General features: G+C 43.5%; 1 protein-coding gene across 1 annotated transcript; it reads right to left on the bottom strand.

The window, feature by feature from the left end:
• Positions 1–281: 281 nt before the first annotated feature.
• Positions 282–614, bottom strand: LOC101609413 (signal transducer CD24-like). The gene has a single exon (XM_045155639.1). The coding sequence runs from the start codon at positions 612–614 to the stop codon at positions 378–380; it is 237 nt and encodes a 78-aa protein (XP_045011574.1). The 3' UTR covers positions 282–377.
• Between the last annotated feature and the right edge of the window lie 20996 nt (positions 615–21610).

Here is a 21610-nt window from a genome sequence, read left to right as displayed (position 1 = left end):
TGAATCTCCGTCCCATGCCCCATCCTTCTCTCTAGATAAAAACCTATTCCTGATTTCAAAGTAGAGTTTTAAAGGGTCCATATTTCTTAAGCCACACCCAAGCAAATCCCGTCTTAATTTTGAATGGTATCTCTCTGCATCTTGTGCATAGAACTCTAGTGGATTTCACGTTGGCATTCAGCCTCTGTCAACCCTTCAACATGTCCTTCAAACCAATCAAAGTCGGAATCTCCACGTTCTCTGCAGAATGCACTACGGTGTGGAATCAGTAGGTGGGATGCAGACCGGTTTCTTCCTTGCCACGTTGGACTTGCAGTTGCCATTCGGGTTGGGGTTAGAAGATGGGGGAGGAGAGACGTTTCTTGGCCTGAGTCTCTCTAACAGTAGAGTTGGAGAAGAGAAAGCGAGATGGCAAGGAGACCAGCTGCTGATTGCAGGGCATCGTAATTTCCTCTGCTGGTGGCATTAGTTGGACTCGGGGCAGCAGAGGCATGCTGGGAGGAGTTACTTGAAACTGGCACAACAGCTGTTTGGTTGGAATAAATCTGCATGGGTGGGAGCAGAGCCGGAAGCAGCAAGCCCAGCCCCAGCCTGGCCACCATCGCTCTGCCCATGTCTGCTCCGTCGAGGACGCCGCGCGGCTCTGGGTGCTGTACGAGAAGGACGTGCTGGACTCGCGAGGGCGCAGCAAGGTGGGCTGTTTTCTCATAATTTTTAAGGGAACCTATATCAAATGCCTTATAATTTATATTTAGTTAATAAATCAGATTTGGATTGCTTTCCTTGGCTACAATTTGAAACAAATTTTTTTTAATTCAAAGGGCCAATTTACTTTATTGTCATATGTATAAATTCCATATATATATATATATATATATATATATAGATAGATAGATAGATAGATAGATAGCTAGATAGATACATACATACATACATACATACATACATATGTGAGAATAATATACTCACAACATGAAGTAACCATGCTACAAATATTTCTAGCAATTTCTGACCAGTATTTTAAATACAGCCACATTTGGCATATTATCTTAAAACAATTTCCTCTTAAAAAAAAAAGTCCATTCAAATTCTCAGTGGAGTTCATTTGTGAGGAAACATTAATAACAATCAGCCGACTGTTATGGTGAAAGGCTCCCACAGGTTCATGTGTCTGAACAACAGTGCGTAGCTGTTGGCCCTGTTTAGAGAGGTTGCGGAGCCTTTAGGAGGTGAGGCCAAGGAAGTGTCCTGAGGAGGTGGGTGTGGGATGCGAGGCTTTTACATTATAGCCTGGCCCGAGGTCTCTCTGCTTCTTGGTTGGATCATGTTAGAAACTTCCATCCAAAGTACCCACCACCATGCTTTTTCTGCCATGAAGGAATTCTATTCCCTGCAATGGTGATCCAAAATCAATACTTCTTCCCTTCAGTTGTTTGTGTCAGATATTTTGTCAGAGTAACAAGACAAGTGACTTTAATACACCAAGGGTATGGGGGGGGGGAGGGGGTGGCACAGCAGCCTGAGCCCTAATCCCAGCACCTGGGAGGTAGAGGCAGGAAGATCAGAAGTTGAATGTCATCCTTGGCTACACAGAACGTCTGAGGCCAGCCTGGAATACTTAATATCCCATCTCATCTCCCTCCTCACCATAAAAAGGGGAAGGTTTTAGATCTGCTGAAATGGACAGCACTTCCTTCTTGTTGGGGGAACAACAAAATGGACAGCAAGGTGTGGCTCAACATATGTCAGCTTACACCTTGATTGCCAAGGTGGAAGTGGCAGGTGATGAACATAAAAAAGGCATTCAAGAATCTTCGCCAGCATCGTGCATGTCTGATATGCATGGACTTTACCATGCAAATGGACAAGGATGTCTATTTACATGGAGAAGAAAAAAATAGATTTTCCAAGTGTTTATTAATAGTGTAGATGGTTCTAGAGTAACTTAGACATAAATATCTGCTTTAATTGTGTATGGTTATAAATGCGTCTAATTTAGCAATTTCCAAATCTATCATTCTTTATGAGGTGGAAGGGCATGGGAAAGGGGAATGTGGCAAGATGTGCTTTGCAAAGGTGTCGTACCAGTAGCCTGTGGGGCTTTTCTTCAGAGCCACATTGAAGTACCATGGGATTGTGGGAAAGTTCGAGTCCTGGCTCTTCATTTTTCTGTGTTGTTTGGTAAACCCTGACCTTTTTCTTACCTGCTGCTTAACCTTCTATCCGCAGGGCTTTGATGCTTTCCTTGCTAAGGTCAGTCTATAAAACACCTTTTCCAGAAAAGTCTCTCTCTTCTTGTGTTTTCTTCTCTCCCTTTCTTCTTTTCCTTGCTTCCTTCCTTTCTTTTTCCTCCCCATTTCCCTTCTTACCCTTTTCCACATTTCCATTTGGACCTCTTTTGCCATGTTGTTGAGGCCGGCCCTCCAGGCTCATACCGATGAGTGCGTTGTTGGGTGTGGCTCCATGGCTATGCTATACGCCATCACATACAGCTTGCAGTTGACATGCTGCCTGGGCAAATGTTTTTAAAGTTAAAGATAACTTTCAAATAAATGGCATGAGTTGAAAGATGCCATAATTCTGGTTGTGTGAATTCCTGCCCTGTTTTCCTTATAACAGTATACACTCACTTTGCAATTCTTGATGGAGATCAGAAGGTTCATGTATTTGTTTATAACTTTCCAAAGGATTTCACAATTTCTCAGAGAATTATAAGCACTTATGAAGACACGAACGTATCTCTCCTTCCTCCCCTTCCAAGTAGATTTCTTGCAGTTGTGTCTACAGTTATAAATCATTTCAAGTACCCCATGCCTGGTGTCTCATGGGCAGTAGAGATAGATCATCACCTGAACATAATTCTCAAATCTCTAGGCACCACTCCTCCAGTCCGTGTTACTTTGACCTCTTCTTTGATGTCCAGAATTTTATGTCTCCACACATGTGTCCTTGATGATTTCTTGTTTTCATTTTGGGAGAGAATTCTCTGGTTTTAATTTTATTAATTAATTAAGTTTTTACACATGCACACCAGGCCTCTTGCCACCGCAGAAGAACTTCAGACACATGCCCATCTTTGTCTGACTTAACATGGGTGCAGGGAATTGAACCCAGTTTGGCAGACTTTGCAAGCAAGTGCCTCTAACTACTGAGCTGTCTCCCCAGTTGTGGAAGAGCGATTTCTTAATTTATTTTGTAGAATAATTATATTTCTTTTTTTATTTTTATTTATTTATTTGAGAGAGAGGCACATAGAATGGGAGAGAATAGATGCACAAGGGCCCCTAGCTGCTGCAGATGAACTCCAGACACATGGGCCACCTTGTGCATCTGGCTTTACATGGGTCCTGGAGAATTGAACCTAGATCCTATGGCTTTGCAGGCAAGTGGCAAGTACCTTAACCACTAAGCCATCTCTCCAGCCCCTACTCATATTTATTTTTCAATAATAATTTCTATACGTGACATGTTATGAAGCACCTCTAGTTTTGGTACAATCTTTTAATAAAGTGAGTTTAGAATTTTTAAATAACAGAGCTCGAAGGCCTTCTCAGAGTCCATCACATTCAGTCCTCTGTCCATCAGTGCTTGTCATATTTTCTCTTTGAGCAAATTGGACAATTTGTTTCTACCACACCTGAGCAGCATGTAATTTAGCGCATTTTAGAAAACAGTTCAAACTCGTTTAAGATAAAATGGGCTTTGGTCAAAGGAGATGGATGTGGGGGTCAGCGCACATGCATCACAGGGTCTGAGCAACAAGCCTCCCCAGGGGGCTCGAGAGCTCCGGCGGTTTGTGATGCTGTCGAAATCAAGTGGCTGAGAGAAATGAACTCCAGATTTCCTCACTACAGATGTTGGTTGGGATTCAAATGACGATGATTAGAACTCCATTTTCTCTCATGTAAATTGTTATTCGGGAAGGGAAATAATGATTATTGATCACTGGGTTACAGCTTCAAAAGAAACAGGTGTTTTGTGGAGCATTCAGTTTGGTTTCGCATGAAAAAAAACAGAGCACCCTGGGAGTGATGGTGCTAATAGCTGCTAAGCCACATGGCAAAAGGACGTGATTTCCTTAGCCATATGGGATCAGTCAAGAGGATCTGATGGTTTAATAAAGGCCTCAGCGTCATCTAGTTCTAGCTGGTAAGGTCTCTGGTACCTGAGGCTGAGGGCTATCATGCCTTGCTTGTACATTTACCATCTGCCCAAGCCTGTGCTCTTGGAGTAAATCTATTTCATATGTTGTGAGATCTGGAAAAACCCTTAGAGATTGTCTGGCCTTTTGATGGCAATTAATGTGCCTTAAGGGGCCAGACACTACTAACGTAAATGTCTGTATGAGAGTGGTGGGGATGAGTTGGAATGCATTGTGCCACACACCTACCCACACACACCCACACACACACACACACCCACACACACACACAGACACACACACAGTAAGGATGTCTAAGTGAAGCATGGGTCCAGATTGAACCCATTGGCCACAACTTTGCCACAATTGTTTCCAATTCCCCTATTTTATACAGGGAGAAATTGAGTCCATAAGTGAAAACAAAACTGGGAATAAAGTTTTTGTTTCCTTCCTAAAAGAATGCTCTCTTTCTAGGAATAATTTTATGTACTCTAAGGGGAATTTAAAAAGTAAATTTGTAGGGCTGGAGAGATGGTTTAGCGGTTAAGTGCTTGCCTGTGAAGCCTAAGGATCCCGGTTCAAGGCTCGACTCCCCAGGCCCATGTTAGCCAGATGCACAAGGGGGCGCACACGTCTGGAGTTCATTTGCAGTGGCTGGAAGCCCTGGTGTGCCCATTCATTCTCTCTCTCTCTCTATCTGCCTCTTTCTCTCTGTCGCTCTCAAATAAATAAAAATAAACAAAAAAAAAGTAAATTTGTAGGAAAATGGCAAGATATGATATGCATGGTTTTGTATAACTACTGCCTCTTACTTAGTGCTACGCTCTTATAGTTTGGAGAAGGAATAGTGCCAGGAGATGATATGGAGTTCCTCTGTGGCTTCAGCTGTTAGGGTGGGGACAGACTGCCTCGTCATGGCATCACGTTTCAACACTTCAGGTGAACTCATATCTCTCTTCTTCATCCACTGTGGGAAGATGTTTGTGAAGAGTGTGAGTGGTGCTTTTAACCCTTGGGGCTAATAATGCTGTAACATAATTTGTCTGTGGAAATGTTGGTATTGAATTGCTATCCAAGAGCTCACAAACATTTCTGGACCACTATTTATAAGAAAGCATAGCTTTGTGAGAGAATATAGATTCTTTTTTCCTTCACCAGAAAAACTATGAAATGCAAACATACCCTAACTATGCTCTATCTGAGACCTGATATCAGCTCTCTTCCTACATAGGTCATGCTACCTGACTTTATGACTGTTAGGTCAGGACAAAATGGAGTCACTGAGGACAGCAGGAGGGTGACAGAGACTTAAGGAAGTGTGTCATCCACATTCCTTAGGGAACCGCCCAGCCATTATCCCTTCCTTGCCTAACAGTGCCCCAGGTCTAGGTTTCCTGCCTCCTTATCTCCCACCTGCTCACTGTTCTTCTTCCTTCCTCACCTTCCCCCAACTGAAGAACTCTGTATAGCGCACTATCTGTAATTTCAAAGTTGGCCGCGCTCGCTCTTGAGAGTCAGTCCTGGCAGCTCATGTTTTCCCCGAATAAATGCTCTGTCTTTGCCTCAGAGTGGTCACCCCTGAACCTTACAATGACCTTCTACCTACTATCTCTGTACCCTCTTCTCTGTGAGAACCCGTGTCTTTACCTTTCTCTGTTGGCTTAGGCTTTCACTACACACCACTCCAGCTCTTCCCTTGGCAGTCTTCTGGCTGCATTTAAGTAGATGACATTTCCAAATGAGGCTGCACACAACAGGGCTCTTCATGAGCAACTTGAATCCAGACCAATCATCTCGTTCCTGAGGGCAGACGCTCTGGGATGTAGCTTATGCATACACATAGGAGTGCTTCCAAAATGTCGTCTGTGTGGTTCCAGCACATAGTCTGCCTCAAGAATTGCTGCTCTGACCCAAACTGCACTTCTGCTAACATAGCTGATTGTCTCCTCTGATTGCACGGGGTGACTGAGACATGCTGGGGAGCTGTCACACCACAGCTGTTCATTATCTCCCTGGAGTTCCTTAGTCCCCAGCCTTGGGTGAGTGCTGGACACTGCTCATAAGTGTCCTTCATTGACTGACCGACCCGCAATCCATAATTACCACTTCAAACTCTTGGGCTTCTCTTCTTCTCTATTTCACTAGTCACCTCCTGTTTGGAAAAATCAAAATTTTATTTTCACAAACAAACAAAAATTCACCACTTCTACTTGCAGTACAATTTGCAAACCTCCCTGTGTGGACACCTAATCTTTGCTTTGTTTTCCATCCTCTCTACCTTCTCTATCCAAAGGTAATTATTATTATTACTCAGTAGACTATTTTTTTGACAATTTAAAAAATTTTTTTATTTTATTTATTTATTTGACAGAGAAAGAGGGAGAAAGAGATAATGGGTGTTCCAGGGCCTCCAGCCACTGCAAATGAACTCCAGACACATGCATCCCCTTATGCATCTGGCTAACGTGGGTCCTGGGAATTGAACCTGGGTCCTTTGGCTTTGTGGGCAAGTGCCTTAACTGCCAAGCCATTCCTCTAGCCCCTAATCAGTGGACTTTATGCTTTTTATCATTTGCTGCTCAGTTCCTGAGTAACTCTGTCCTTTATACCTATTTTTATGTGTGTTTGTATATGTACGGTTGTGTGTATGTGTGTTCACATGTGTGTTACAGCACATGTGTGGAGACCAGAGGACAACTTCCTGCGGTCAGTCCATGCTTTCCACCTTGTCTGGGGAAAGGTCTCTTGGTGGTCACTGCTGCATTTGCTAGTGTAGCTGGCCCAAGAGCTCCTGATATCCTGTCTTCGCCGCCCATCTTGCCATGGGCACACTGGGCTTACAGATGCCCTTGGCTTTTTGGGGGCTCTAGGGATTCAATCTCAGGTACACACCCTCGTGTAGCAGGTGCCTGATCCACTGAGCCATTTCCAGGCGGTCCCTCCTCCTTCTTTTTCAATGATACTACACGCTCAGTTGATTTTGTGTTATGCTGCTCCTCTTCCCAACTCCCCTTTACTGTTTGTTTTTAATCCTTAACTCATTCTTTCTTTAATTGTCATTAAATATTTTATTGATTTATTTTAATCAGAGTGAGACAAAGGCAGACAGGATGCACCAGGGACCCCCAGCCGCTGCCAACAAACTCCAGATGCATGCACCGCCTTGTACATCTGGCTTTTCGTGAGTACTGGGGAATCAAACCCAGGTCGTTAGGCTTTGCAGGCGAGTGTCTTAACCACGCAGCCCGCCCTCCCTGAACTCATTCTTGCACTGTGAAATTTCTCAGAGTTCTGCCTTACCGTTTCATGTTCTGCTCACAATTTCCTACAAACATCCATCTGTGTACTGTCATTTACATACTTGTGAATAGGTGCACTTAGCTGTGTGCCCTTGTTCACGTTTGTGAGTGCACGTGTGTAGAGGTCAGGGGATAGCTTCAGGTGTTGGGCATCAGCTTCCACCTTGCTGGAGGTGCCGCCTCTCCTTATCCACTTCTGACTTCACCCGGCTAGCTCGTCAGTGAGCTTTCTGGCAGAGATTCTCCTGTCTTCCCTCCCTTCTCACTGTACAGGTGGTGGGATTACAGACGTGGGTGGGGGGATGGGGGACTCTGAACTCACAGCAAGCAATGAGCCATCCTCTTCATCTATAACTCTCCCTCCACTGTGTCTTTGAGACAGGGTCTTGCTGGTCTCAAATTCAGGATTCTCCTGCCACATCTTCCCCTGTGGTAGGCTGACAAGTATGCACCACTCTGTGGGGTATACCTTTATCTTTAAAGCATTTCCCATGTTCTGATTTGTGCTGATTTAATCATTTTGGCCCAGTTTCTGTCAACCTCAATACTATTCGCTGCTCACATTTTGGGCTAGATAATTCTGTGTGGTGAGGGCTGACCTGTGCATGGTAAGGAGCTTGGCGGTATTCTCAGCCTCTACCCAGAAGATGGCAACAGCCTTCGTCGTCTGTAGCTGTGACAACCAGAAAGGGAGGGACAGGATTGTCCTGGGTTGAGAACCATTGCGTTTAGCTTACCTATGCATTCTCCTCAGGAGTCGCTAGTCTTTCCTGTCCTGCCCATGCCCCACCTTTGCAGGAGTGGTCCGAGGCTCTGGAGAAATTCCGCGTGATCTCGGCGTGGAGTGAGAACCCTCCGGTGTGTGAGCGCGCACTCCTGCGCTGCGCCCCGCGGGCAGCCACGCTGGTGGGTGCCAACTCCGCGGTGGACAAGGTTCCTGCATTTTCCACTCCCCCTCCCCAGTTTATTCTGTGGGCCACTCGCCGCCCCCTCTTCTGCAACCCCCCACCCCAGCCTCGAGTGGGAGCTGTCTGGGTGTGAGGTGGGGGTGACATATCTTGTCCCCGGGCACCTGCCTTGTCTTTTCTATTTCAACTTGGCCACTCCATGTTGGCATGGGCAGTCTCGGAAGGTGATTTCCTCTGGGCCTTCCAGACAGGAAGTTCCCTGCTGTGTTGGCTTCTTGCGTGTCTCTGGGAAATTTCCATCACTTCTTCTGTCCTAGAGCTTTGGACCAGGAAGGAACAGTGTGTAAGAAGACCCTTTCACGGGGACCACATCATTAACTCTCTTTACCCACCTTAAGTTTCTCAGCTCTCTTCAGTGGCTGCCGTTGAGTTTTCTAGGCTTTTAAGGGATACAGTCAAACAGACATTGGCTTTAGAGAAGTGCTATGTTCTAAGCGCTCCATGTCTTTTATTCCTGGCCTGAATCTCAATCTCTTCCCTTTGGCATATTGTTGTATCATATGGGTAAGAACCTCCATGTCTTTTATTCCTGGCTTGAATCTCAATCTCTTCCCTTTGGCATATTGTTGTATCATATGCATAAGAACCTATTTTTGAGCTCAGTAGAAGCTGCTGAACAGTGTCAGGTTTTGTTCTTGCTGTTGCCCTTTCTGGGGGTGGTTTTGTGCAAGTGTTCCTGTTACAGACTTTTGAGACCAATGGGGTCTTTCTTGTCCCAGATGGGCAGGACTCTCAAATTAAGTAACCTAACAGAGACAAGGAGAAGAGGGTAAAAGTAAATATTATGAAGAAGAAATCTCCCGAGAGAGAGAGAGAGAGAGACAGAGACAGAGAGAGGGAGAGGGAGAGAGAGAAGCAAAAGAGAGGGGGTTACTGGAGCCAGGGCTATAAAGGTGGAAAAGCACCAAGCAGCCAAAGAAGAGGAAGAAGGTGGGGGAAAAAGTTATGCTATTTATTTATTTATTTTTATTTCAAAGAGAAAGAGAGAGAGAATTGGTGCACCAGAGCTCAAGAAGTGGGCAGACTCCACAGTGAGGGTCTATGAGCACTGTACCAAGGGAGGGACTAGTTGGGAGATGGTACATTATCTCATGAAGGAGATAATTATTCGTCCCATCTCTTTCGTATATCTGTAGGTGAGGGGGGTGGTACCTTGACAGGTGAATGATTGACAGGCTCCACTCAGAACCAAAGGACTTTGCTCCTGTGGTCTGGAGAAGTGGCTCTTCAATTTCTGTTGTTACCAGGCAAACAGGTGGTTGGGTTATAACAGGGTGCTAGGGGTTCAGGAAAGTCCTGGAACCCCAAACCCTAGGTTCACGTCTAAATTTAAACAAAGAATTGAATAAGTTAAGACTGAGAAGAATAATCATTAAATTATTCTATTTATTGAGGGAAGTACAGAAACAAGGAAAGATACCCACATGACTTGAGAGCCTGCATGGTGTGCCTGGGAAAACTATGGAAAGGACAGAAAAGAGGGTTCAAAGAGTTCCTGCTTTGTGGCAAAGGAGCCCATGTGGAAAGTGAGGTCTAGAGGGCCTCTCCTCAGACTGGCCCGGATGTGACTGGGCCCCGCAGAGGGGAAACTCTCCAGCAGCTGACGATTCCCTGTGGTCAGAGGCCTTGTTCTCTCTTCACAAACCCTTTTGGGTGTTGGGCTCTACCTTCTAGCTCAGGTGAGCCAGAGGGACAGCTGATTGGTTTGGGATAGAGGCTGTCTGAGGAAGAGGCCAGCCATGATGCCATGTTCTGGGGTCTAAGCTTGACTGACCACAGTGTGAGAATTTGATTTGAATCCCAGGAGAGCCCTCCCAGGAGGGACACAGGTTGTTTTTGGAAAACCAGATCTGGGGAAGAGATAAGGAGTCAGCTCATCCTTTGATCTCTAGAAAGTGCAGACTCGGGGAAGACCCAAAGACATTGCTGCTGCTCACTCTCAGGGGCCCAGTCACCTAACTGCCTCCTCCCTCTCAGGGTCCCTTCTCTAATGACCTACCAGTGACATTTCTTCATAGGGACCATGAGGCTCAGCCTTAACATTCAGCATGCATGATGGAATGACTGGAACATAAAAAGGAATTACCCAGAAGGATATATATATAATCTTATTTCCATCATGTATGTCTAATGGTTTAACTTTCAGACTTCCTTTTGCAACAGCTTTTGGTGGGGCTCACCAAACATTTTATTCCTATCAGAGTCTAATGTCTTTGGAGGTAGAGGGGAAAGCTATCCATTGCTGGCTCAAAGGGGAGTTGGGAATAATGAGGGTCGCAAAGAGCTTAGCGCCATCCATCCCCTTCCTCCAAACCCTGGAGCAGCTCACACCATGAAACAGTTTGAGTCATAGGGAGTCAGGTTTGACAGGAACCACTGGTGTAGAACTTCCAGTCTGTGCGGACATAACCAATAAAAAAATGTGAAGGGAGTGTAAAGAACATGTCTATGTGCTTAAAAAGTTATTGGCAACATCTGGCTGTTTTACTGCCAGCAACGGTCATTCATTTCTTTCCCCTATAATTCTATTCAGCTTTGTCCTGGACTGATTCAAATAGGAAGCCGACACGATGTCTACCAAAGATCATTTTAATCTCCAAATTCCATAAAACAATATAAGACACTCATATAACTCATTTTCCTGGAATGAAGCTTTGTAACAACTAAAGTGCTTCCAATTTTATTTTTGGAAACTGGTCCGTGCATTTTACATTGGATTAAGTTTAGTTCTTTTCTGTGACAGTTGGGGGAGTTGTTTTAAATCTCAGCCAGTGGGTAAAAATTAATTTGTTTCTAATCTACATTTTTGCTTTGAAGAAGCCATCGGCTTTATTAATACAACAAATGCCAGTTTTGCTTCCTTGAAAAGCCCCAACCTGCACCATCTCTGCTTGACAATCAGGCAAAATGAATGTGACGACATAGATTTTATATTACAGTGAGCCAACCTGACATGGGAGCCACGGGCCTGGTCATGAGGAGTGATAATGGCATTGACAGCTTTCCCTACCTGGGCAAGCTTCTTCACAGGCCTTGCCTAGAAATGACTTTGAAGGGAATTTAAAGCCCTCACTGGTGCATATGTGAAGCTCTGAGAGACAATTGACCTCCCAGTTCCTTCCCAAACCTCAAAATTACTACTATTAAGACAAAAGTATAATTAAAAAAGAAATTCTCATAAAAAATATACAGAGGAAACAGTTAGAAAATGACCATACATTACGGATCATACTTGGTGTATTAATTTTTTTTTTCCATGAGTGAAGAGATTTTTTTTATTTTGGATTTAATTCTCAAAAGGTGAAGTGAAGGGCTTGGAAGGTCCTAGGCTCCAGGGGGGATGCTGCCTCTGTGGCTTGGCTAAATGGGCATGTTATGCCTATCAGACTGCCCGCTAAATAGTCACGCTTATGTTCGGATAAGCAGTGCTGCTCTCACTTTTGATCAGAGAAGCTTCTTTTTACAGATGATGAGTGGGGAGACTCAGACTCATCAAAGTACTGAGAAGAGCAATAACACTGCGGAGGAAGGAGTGAAAGAATGTATGAGCCAGAGGATGCGGGGCAGGGGGAGTGAGAGGGAGACTTCTGTGGAACATTGTATTCGGGACAGGCAGTGGTGGCTGTATTCATAACCTCACAGCTGTCATTACCTACACAATATCGGGCCCATTAACATGTCATTATGGATGATGAAGGAAGACAATGAAAAGAGTGACATCAAAATGTAAGAGGGCCTGGTTGGAGAGAAAAAGGGGTTCGATGGAAAGGTTACGGAGGACAGGGAACAAGAGAAAAGGACAGGAGAGGACTGTGATCAAAATACAATATATTGGGCTGGTGAGATAGATGGCTTGGCAGTTAAGGCACTTGCCTGCAAAACCTAAGGACCATAGTTTAACCCCCCAGGACCCACGTAAAGGCAGATTCACAAAGTGGTGCATGCATCTAGTGTTCGTTTGCAGTGCTTGGAGGCTCTGACATTCTCTCCCCCACCTCTCTCCTGCTTTCTCTCACTCTCCCTCAAATAAATACATAAAATATTTTTAAATACAATATATAATCATCAATAAAAAGTTATTTAAAAAGTTAAGTTACAGCTAATGATGGATTTCTATGTCCCACTAGAAAAAAAACCCAAAAATATATTTATGTGGGAGGTATTTTTTAAAACATGTTTTGAAAGACAAGATAAACACTGGCTATCATATTTGTCTTAAATGTGGAGATCAAATAACGAGAAAATCTTTGGTAAACCCCTTGTAGTCTGGAATCAGCTCAGGAAAAACAGAAAGGGGAATTTAGAAAAGCCACAACGATGAGAGATGTGGGGTTGATGGATGGCAACCTCTGAAGTATGACTGCTGAAGCCGGTTAGAGGTTTCTCTGCAAACCTCAAGCTGCCGGGACTGAGTGACTGATGCTACTGACCCATCACAGACGTCATTACTGGTGACTTCTTTGCAAATTAGTATTGGTTTTAGGTTTGTGTTTATTTCTTACATCTTTTCTTTGAAAAATTCAGCCCTACAGGAATGTTGGAAGAGCAGTAAAAGCAACAGTTTTGTGTGCTTCGTTTGCATTCACTCATTATTAATATTTTATCTCATTTGTGATAACTTTGTGTGCTCTTTGTACTGGTCCCCTCCAACCATTTGTAAATAAGTCACAGGAATTTGGTCCTTCTGTTCCACATGCATCAAAATGTGTCTCCTAAGTGTAGAAACATTCCCTCACATAGTCACAATGCCATTGTTTTAGCAAGAATTTGACATCACTAGTGGGCCACTGCCAGAAGCGCCTGGTTATCCACCAGAACTAAATGGTAAGACCCTATTGCTGAGAACACCATGGGATTAAGTCACAGGACATTGAGAGAACATGCTAGAACTGAGATGGAAGCCAGGTCCCTGCTGGCTAGCTCTCATAATGCTGAAAACACTACACAAGCTGGTGGGGAATAAAGGTCACCAACAAGGAGTGGATCCTGCAAGCTACAGAAACAAGCAGCCAGACAAGATGAACACACTGGTGCAATAGTAGGTAATCAACTGCTTTCTGATTGGCTATGAGGCCCGCTCTGGGGAGGGAATTCAGTCTTGGTGCTGAGAACCAAGTCAGAAGCCTATGGCTTAGAAGGTCATAGACCCTAGAAGGAAGCTTCCACTGTTCTTTGGCTAAAAGGAGAGGTTACGCCTGTCTTTGAAATGCCCATGTTTATCCCCTTTGGCCCATGCTGCTGTCACTCTTGGCTGGAGAATTTGCTTCTTATAGATGACAGCAAGTGCTCAGAGATTCAAGACCCATCAGTATGACAAGAAAACTGCCTAGTACTAGACACGTCATCTCTATCGCATCTGCCAGGGCCCAGGAAACATTACAAAGAGAGTGGCAGATTATGAGTGCTGCTCTCACTGCTAGCCTGACAACCTCCTCCAGGGAAATGATTATAGACATTGAAGAGAAAAAAAAAAAAAAAACTCATCAAAGCAGAAAATTGGAGAAAACTCAACACTAAAGGACCCTCCAAGGCTCATTGTGGAAGATGAGGAAAAGCATGTAAGAGGCCACAGGATGAGAAGGTGTATTCTGAGGCATTGATCCCCTGGACTGGTGCATTCATGATCCCACAGTGATAATCACTAACCCCACTGAGGAGGGCCCTCTTGAAATAAGGGTGGGTGAGAGGGACATAAGAGTGTAACCAAATGGGACTATGACAAATATGCAATATGTTCACACAATAAAGTTTTCAATTAAGAAAAAGAGTTTAAGCACCTTTAATCTCAGCCTTCGGGAGGCAGAGGTAGTAGGATCACTGAGTTTGAGGTCAGCTTCAGACAACATAGTGAATTCCAGCCTAAGCTAGAGCAAGACTTTACCCCCCTCAAAAAAAAGAAAAATAAGGGTTTAACATTATTATAAAGCAAATTGTCAAATTACACATAATATATTCATACATATTTAGAGTTCCCGATGTTATTTTTTTATAGCTTTTTCTTCTGCTTTTTATTTATTTTCTTTTCCCTGATCTGGATCCAATAAGAAGCATACACTGGCTGGGGAAGTAGTTCAGTGGTGAAGTGCCTAGTATGCTTAAGTCCCAGGGTTTAACCTAAAATTTGCAAGAAAAAAGATATCATAATCACTGGCCAGATGGAGAGTTGCATGCTCATAATCCCAATACTAGGGAGGCTGAGGCAGAAAGATGGTAAATTCAAGGCTAGCCTGGGCTACATAGCAAGATAATGTCTCAAAAAATCAAAACAAGCTTGGCATGGTGAAACATGCCTTTTATCCCTGCACTCAGGAGGCTGAGGCAGCAGGATTGCTGTGAGCTCAAGGCCAACCTGAGACTACAGAGTGAGTTCCTGGTCAGTCTAGTCTAGAGTGAGACCCTACCTTGAAAAAAAAAACAAAAAAAAATTATACCAAAATAGTAAACAAATAATGCTTAGATCAAACAAACCCCTTGAATTATGCACTATATTCATTTGATCTGTGTTCTTTGCACTTTATTTATTCTAGAAAAACAGTCAGGAAACATTTTTAAGGACCAGGTAAAGGACTGGAGAGATGGTACAGCAGTTAAGGTACTTGCTTGCAAAGCCTCATGACCCAGGTTCAATTCTCCAGTGTCCAAGTAAAGCCAGATGCACAAAGTAGCACATGCATCTGGAGTTGGTTTACAGTGGCTAGACACCCTGCTGTGCCTAATTCCCACTCATTCTGCTTGCAAATAAATAAATAAATGAATGAATGAATAATTTTTTTAAAAAAGAGTTAGGCATAAATATGCATACTTACATACACAAGGTGTTTCAATAGCTCTATAAATAATCTAGGCTTTGCAAGCCATACTGTTTTTGTGGTAAGTTCTTTTAGGTGTTTAGCACATAAAAACAAGAACCATAGACAACTTATAAAGGAAGAAATGTAATTATGCATGAGCAAATTAATAATATTTCATGTCTCACAATTCATGTTTTTCTTTTGAGATTTTTCAATATCTTAAAAACACACAGACCACTTGTAGCTTATAGCTTGTAAATCAATATGTGGCGGTGCTTGGCCTGTGGACCACACTTTGTTGGCCCCATATCTGGAACAGTCCTCTGCCGACCTTTAAAAAAATAATTTCACCTAAAATATGAAAATGGGGCCGGGCATGGTGGCACATGCCTTTAATCCCAGCAGTCGGGGAGGCAGAGGTAGGAGGATCACCATGAGTTCAAGGCCACCTTGAGACTACATAGTGAATTCCAGGTCAGCCTGAGCTAGAGTGAGACCCTCCCTCAAAAAACCAAATACACACACACACACACAGGAGAGAAGGCACTTGCCTGCAAAGCCAAAGGACCTATGTTCGATTCCCCAGGACCCACGTAAACCAGATGTACAAGGGGGTGTATGCATTTGGAGTTCGTTTGCAGTGGCCTAAGGCCCTAGCATGCCTATTTTCTATTTTGCTTCTCTCTCTCTCTCTCTCTCCTTACCTAATTTTCTCTCTCTCAAATCAACAAACATAAAAATATTTTTGAAAACATTTTTTAAATATGGAAATGGGGCTGGAGGGATGGCTTAGTGGTTAAGCGCTTGCCTGTGAAGCCTAAGGACCCTGGTTCGAGGCTCGATTCCCCAGCTCCCATGTTAGCCAGATGCACAACGGAGTCTGGAGTTCGTTTGCAGTGCCTAAAAGCCCTGGCGCGCCCACTCTGCACTCTCTCTCTCTCCTTCTTTCACTCTCTGTCTGTTGCTCTCAAATAAATAAATAAAAATAAAAAAATTAAAAGTATATATGGAAATGTACATCACCTTAAGTAGATTGTGAAACTCTCATGGCATATGAGTCAAAATATGAAACAACTTTAACTGCACTTCATAAACAATAGAGACATTGCATTTCATGTGAACCAAAGGTAGCCAGTGCCAGGTCCAAGTGTATGAGTATAGAATGCTTTTAGAGATGTGTATTCAATGTACATGTGTGTTGGTGCATGTGGTGCTGGGGATGAACCCAGGCCTGGAACATGCTGGACAAGTGCTCTGCCACTGAGCTATACTCCTCGCCCTTAGAACTGGTTTTTATCTGTTATCCCAGCGTACATGGAAGAGGGTATGCACAATGTCTGAATATCCCAGCTATGACAGTGACCCTGCCCTTGGGCTAGCCCAGCTAGGCCCTGTGACAGTCACACATTTGGAGCTGCTTCAGACTGTGGTGGCTCCTGCAGATTCTGTTCACCACACCACAGTCATCTCTCCCGTGTGCTGCTGTAAGAAGGGACTCAAGGAAATGTAGAAGTCAGGATGAGCCAGTCTGACAATGTGGACTATATGAACTTGGCCTATATCAGCAAATATTCTGGGACTATTCCAAATCATGCCACCCTCAGGCCTATACTGGCTGGCTGGCAGTCAGCTAATTATAACTGTTGGTGGCAACTGGCTGGTGAGACTACTTATAACAGGTCTGGTGTGTTGTTTGCTGTATTTTATTCAGCATTGGGATTCATCTTAAAAGCAGAAATCAGGGATGGAGAGATGACTTAGTGGTTAAGGAGATTGCTGGCCAAGCCAAAAGACCCAGGCTTGGTTCCCCACCACCCACATAAAGTCAGATGCACAAGGTGGTGCGTGCGTCTGGAGTTCATTTGCAGTGCTAGGAGGAGACCTTGGCATACCCATTCTCTCTCTCTCTCTTCCTCCAATAAATAAATAAAATAATATATTTTAAAAATCTTAAAGCAGAAACTAGAATGAGTGCTTTAGACCCAGGAATGGTGATGGGTGACTCATGGAGTCTCCTCCTGAAACGAATAAACTCAAAGAACTTCCGACCGAAAAACTCCAACTTTTGTGTTTATCCCAGACATCTTTACCAACTTTGAGATATTCCTAGACTGTCCTCAATGTGAAGTCCATTCTTTCAGGACTAAGAGACGAGCAGCTTCCCTGAAGATGGCAGACTTGCCAATCATCCAGGTGATTGGAAGACTGCACACGACATGTATCTTCATTTGCAATTTGTATGATCAAATGCGGCCCAGAGGCTCAACACTTGAGTTTAGTCTCTCACTGTTTATATGGGGAAATTTGCTGGCAGAAACTTACTCCCAAGTTAATGTCCACCTGTGTTCTCCTAGAGAATCTCAAGTTCTAGAATAAAGACTCCTCCATAGGCCTAAGTTGAACAGACTGTATTAGCATGGGAGACCTGGATAGACTTGGGGCCAGCACAATTTCTGGCTTCTTAATCCTTTATATTTTTCTATTTTTCAGACTTCATTTTTTTGTTACTATCCATTTTTATTAATTCAATGAGTTAACCAGCAATATTAATAAATCAAATCAATAATATCAATGATTAATGAATAGATGAAGTATGTTTGCAAATATATAAATCATATTCATTTTATGTTACCATTCTTTTTATGCTAGTATCTCTTGCCCACTAACTATTATTACTTGGCTGAAAGTATCAAATAATTGGCTTCTCAAAATTATTTAAAATGTTAAAATGTTTTTTCCAAATAACTACATGGAAATATAAAACTAACAATATGACAGAAGATCTGTATTAAAAAAAAAATCAAAACAGAGCCCAGGCTGGAGAGATGGCTTAGCGGTTAAGGCACTTGCCTGCAAAGCCTAAGAACCCAGGTTCCATTCTCCAGTCTCCAGGTTCCCTGTAAGCCAGATGCACAAGGTGGCACATGCATCTGGAGTTCGTTTGCAGTGGCTGGAGACCCTGGCATGCTGATTCTCTCTCTCTTTCTCTTTCCCTCACTCTCTGACTCAAATAAAAATAAAACAAAGCAGAGACCAAGCAGACATTACACTCCAGGGGACTCCTGATTGAGAAGGAAAAAGGGTGCGGGGGACCCCGGGGCGGTTTCTGTCTAAGCTGTCGTGACGCTGCTTGAAGAGCGATGACTTGTCTTCCTTCATCAGAGGACAAGGCTGTCGGTAAGTAAACACCCCTTGCTCTGGCTTTTCTGTTGGGCTCATGTTTCCAGGCTCAAAACATCATAAATAATCAATGAAGGAAAATGCCATCTAAATATGGAGTCAATTTTAATAAACATTCATACTAAAAAATGCACAACCAGCCTGCAGGTTTAATTTTAGCCAGACTGCAGTTCTTGTCCTTTGCTGTGGTCATAGTTGTGTTTGCATTGCCTGGGCTAGCATTTAACTTTGAAGTCCACTAATGATGAAAAATAGGTGTCCTGGGCTGGAGGGATGGCTTGGCAGTTAAGGCATTTGCCTGCAAAGCCAAAGGACCCAGGTTCAATTTCCCAGGACTATGTAAGCCAGATGCACAAGCTGGCGCATGTATCTGGAGTTTATTTGCAGTGGCTAGAGGACCCAACACACCCATTCTCTCTCTCTCTCTCAGGTAAATAAAAATAGAAATATTTTTTCAAAAAGAAGTATGGGTGTTCTTGGATCAGGTACCCATGGCTTTAGCTGTTGGATTGCTGTCCTGGCATTCTGGCATTCCTCTCTCTGTAGCATCAGTCACTGCTCTTAACAATGAACATCAGAAAAACAGTCTCAAACCTGAGAGAAGGTGACGAGGGAACAGGAGGTTTGAGCTGCTATAAGTTTTTGGTCGATAGACAAGTAAAATAAGTTGATGTACCACTGGCCACTCCTTCTACCCTGCTGTGATATGGGTGGTTCTAGTGTTGGTTAAAAATGTGCCAGGGACACAGAGCACCGTGAGTTTCTGAGCCAGGGCACAGCGACCTAGATGTGGGCATTGCACATGCACTGACTTGCATTTCATGACAACCTTTTTACAGCAGCCTTTTCATGATGAAAACATGACTTGGATGAGGCTACTGATCATCACTATTGCTGTTGTTTGGATGGGCTGAGAGTGGTGCAGGATAATTACTTTCTTTTTCATAATATATTAGTAAATATACCAACTGGAGTTTGTGAAATAGACTCAATGGAATTTGCGAAATAGGTAATGTCGTGGGGGAATATAACCAAAAAAAATCAAGATCTCTTTTTCTTCTTTCTTTCTAATTTTTGGCTACTGAGCTTTTGTGAAGTGTGAATAGGATGCTGAGCATTCTATAGGTAAGATCTTGATGACAAGCCGCTTGCACTGCAGAGATGGTCAGCCTTTCAAGTTGGTTGCTAGCAAAGCCTATTAGCCTGGGTTCGATTTCCTAGCCCCCGTGTAAAACCAGGTACAAAGAGGTGCATGTATGGCATGTGTGAGCCTTCCCCACCCCCATACACAGATAACTAAAAATGAAAACAATAAATAATGAAAAAGGTAAATAACCCTTCAGAGAAGGGCTTAAGTCAGATGTCATCCCAGGATCTCAATGACCAGAGCTCTTTGGCTGTCTGGGAAGGATGGAGAAATGTCCCCCAGTACCTGTTTTCTTTGCCTTCAGCACCAGAAATAAAAGATGCTGAGATATTTGAAGTTGAACTAGCAAAATAGGTAAATAATATTTGGCCACAGTCAGCTAAGTAGCATGACAAGAAACCTAAGAATCTATGTGTTAAACTGGATTAATAAGAGTCTGAAAAGAGGAAAGAACTGGAAGCATCTAGTTAGATTGCAACCAAAACTTAAAAAATATATATTTTGTTTATTTGCAAAGAGAGAGAGAGAGAATGAATATGAATGAGCACTCCAGGGCCTCTTGCCTCTGCAAACGAACTCCAGATGCATGTGCCACTTTGTGCACCTGACTTTGGGCCCTCAGGATTTTCAAGCAAGCACCTTAACCACTGAGCCATCTCTTCAGTGCTAGAAGCAAACATTTAGGTGAAGCATTCTGGTTTTACGAATATAGTTCTTCACATGTATTGTTCAGTCTTCTTAAGGACTCGTGCCCTTTCCTTCTCTTGTTTTCCATGCATAACTTCCAGCAGGAAGCCTTGCAGTGATGGCTCAATACATGTCTGTTGGCTTGTTGTATTTTAAAGGGAAAATATGTTTTCCAGTGTTTATATTTTGAGAATTATTATGGTAGTTAAAATTTCATTAGAGCCAGACTACATTCTTGTTTTGTAAGGAATATGTATGAGTTAAGTACGGAACGTGTTTCAGAAATAGCCTCACCGGGTTTTTAGCTGTAAGCGTCAAGTTCCTTTTGATTTGTGAGATGGGAGAAACAACACTGCCACCTTCTGGTGAGTGCGTGACATCTTTCTCTCAACCCATCCATAATTGGTCAGTACAGCCCCAGTTTGATTTGAGGCTTTAAAAAATTCAGTTTAAAAAACACCTTAGATAATGTTACAGTCAGGTTCGCATTTCTGGGAGAAATCACCCAACCAAGAGCAGCTTGTGGGAAAAAGAGGTTTATTTGGCTTACAGGCTCGAGGAGAAGCTCCACGATGGCAGGGAAAACGATGGCATGTGCAGAGGGTAGACATCACCCCCTGGCCAAAATCAGGTGGACAATAGATGCAGGAGAGTGTGCCAAACACTGGCAAGGGGAAACTAGCTATAACACCCAAAAGCCCGCCCCCAACAATACACTGCCTCCAGGAGGCGTTAATTCCCAAATCTCCATCAGCTGGGAACCTAGCATTCAGAACACCTAAGTTTATGGGGAACACCTGAATCAAACCACCACAGATAATATGGCTGATAATCAAAGGTACATAAACAAGTCCCTTAGCTTGTCATGTTTGGAGGGAATGATGTGATTTTTCTCTTAAAAAAAAAAATTCTTACCTTAGACCTACTGCGCTGTTGTCTGTCAAACCCACGATTTTCCTAGGGCAGTATTCTTTTTAACATGAGACAGGTTCTCACCCACACCAGGCGAGCTTTGGACTCACTGTGTAGTTAAGCATGTCATTGCTCTTCTGGTGCTCCTGCAGCCAGGACCTCGGTGCTGGGCCTGCAGGTGTACATGCGCTGGCCTCGTTCATGCTCTAGTGGGGATCAAACCCACGGCTTGGCATCTTCTTGGTAAGCACCTCACCACTGAGTTCTGTCTCAAGAAAACTCTCCTGGGGGTATTCTAATAGATCTTCAACATGACCTAGACTGTGCTTGTCATGGAGCTGGGGATGACAGGATGAAGAGGAGAGTATTAATGAAAATTCACAGCTAAGTTGTGCCGGCCACAGCCAAGCAATCTGGTCAGAGAGCTGTCTAAACAATGAACAGAATACTCACTGTTCTATAATTCATTTTAATTGAGCTCAATG

The sequence above is a fragment of the Jaculus jaculus genome, chromosome 7 (assembly GCF_020740685.1).
Source record: "Jaculus jaculus isolate mJacJac1 chromosome 7, mJacJac1.mat.Y.cur, whole genome shotgun sequence".
Taxonomy (NCBI): Eukaryota; Metazoa; Chordata; class Mammalia; order Rodentia; family Dipodidae; genus Jaculus; species Jaculus jaculus.
The sequence above is the reverse complement of the archived record's forward strand: the minus strand, read 5'-3'. Positions and strand labels throughout refer to the sequence as shown.

Excerpts from the sequence above, each read along its gene's own strand:
- LOC101609413 (XM_045155639.1), bottom strand. The coding sequence starts at position 614 with ATGGGCAGAGCGATGGTGGCCAGGCTGGGGCTGGGCTTGCTGCTTCCG.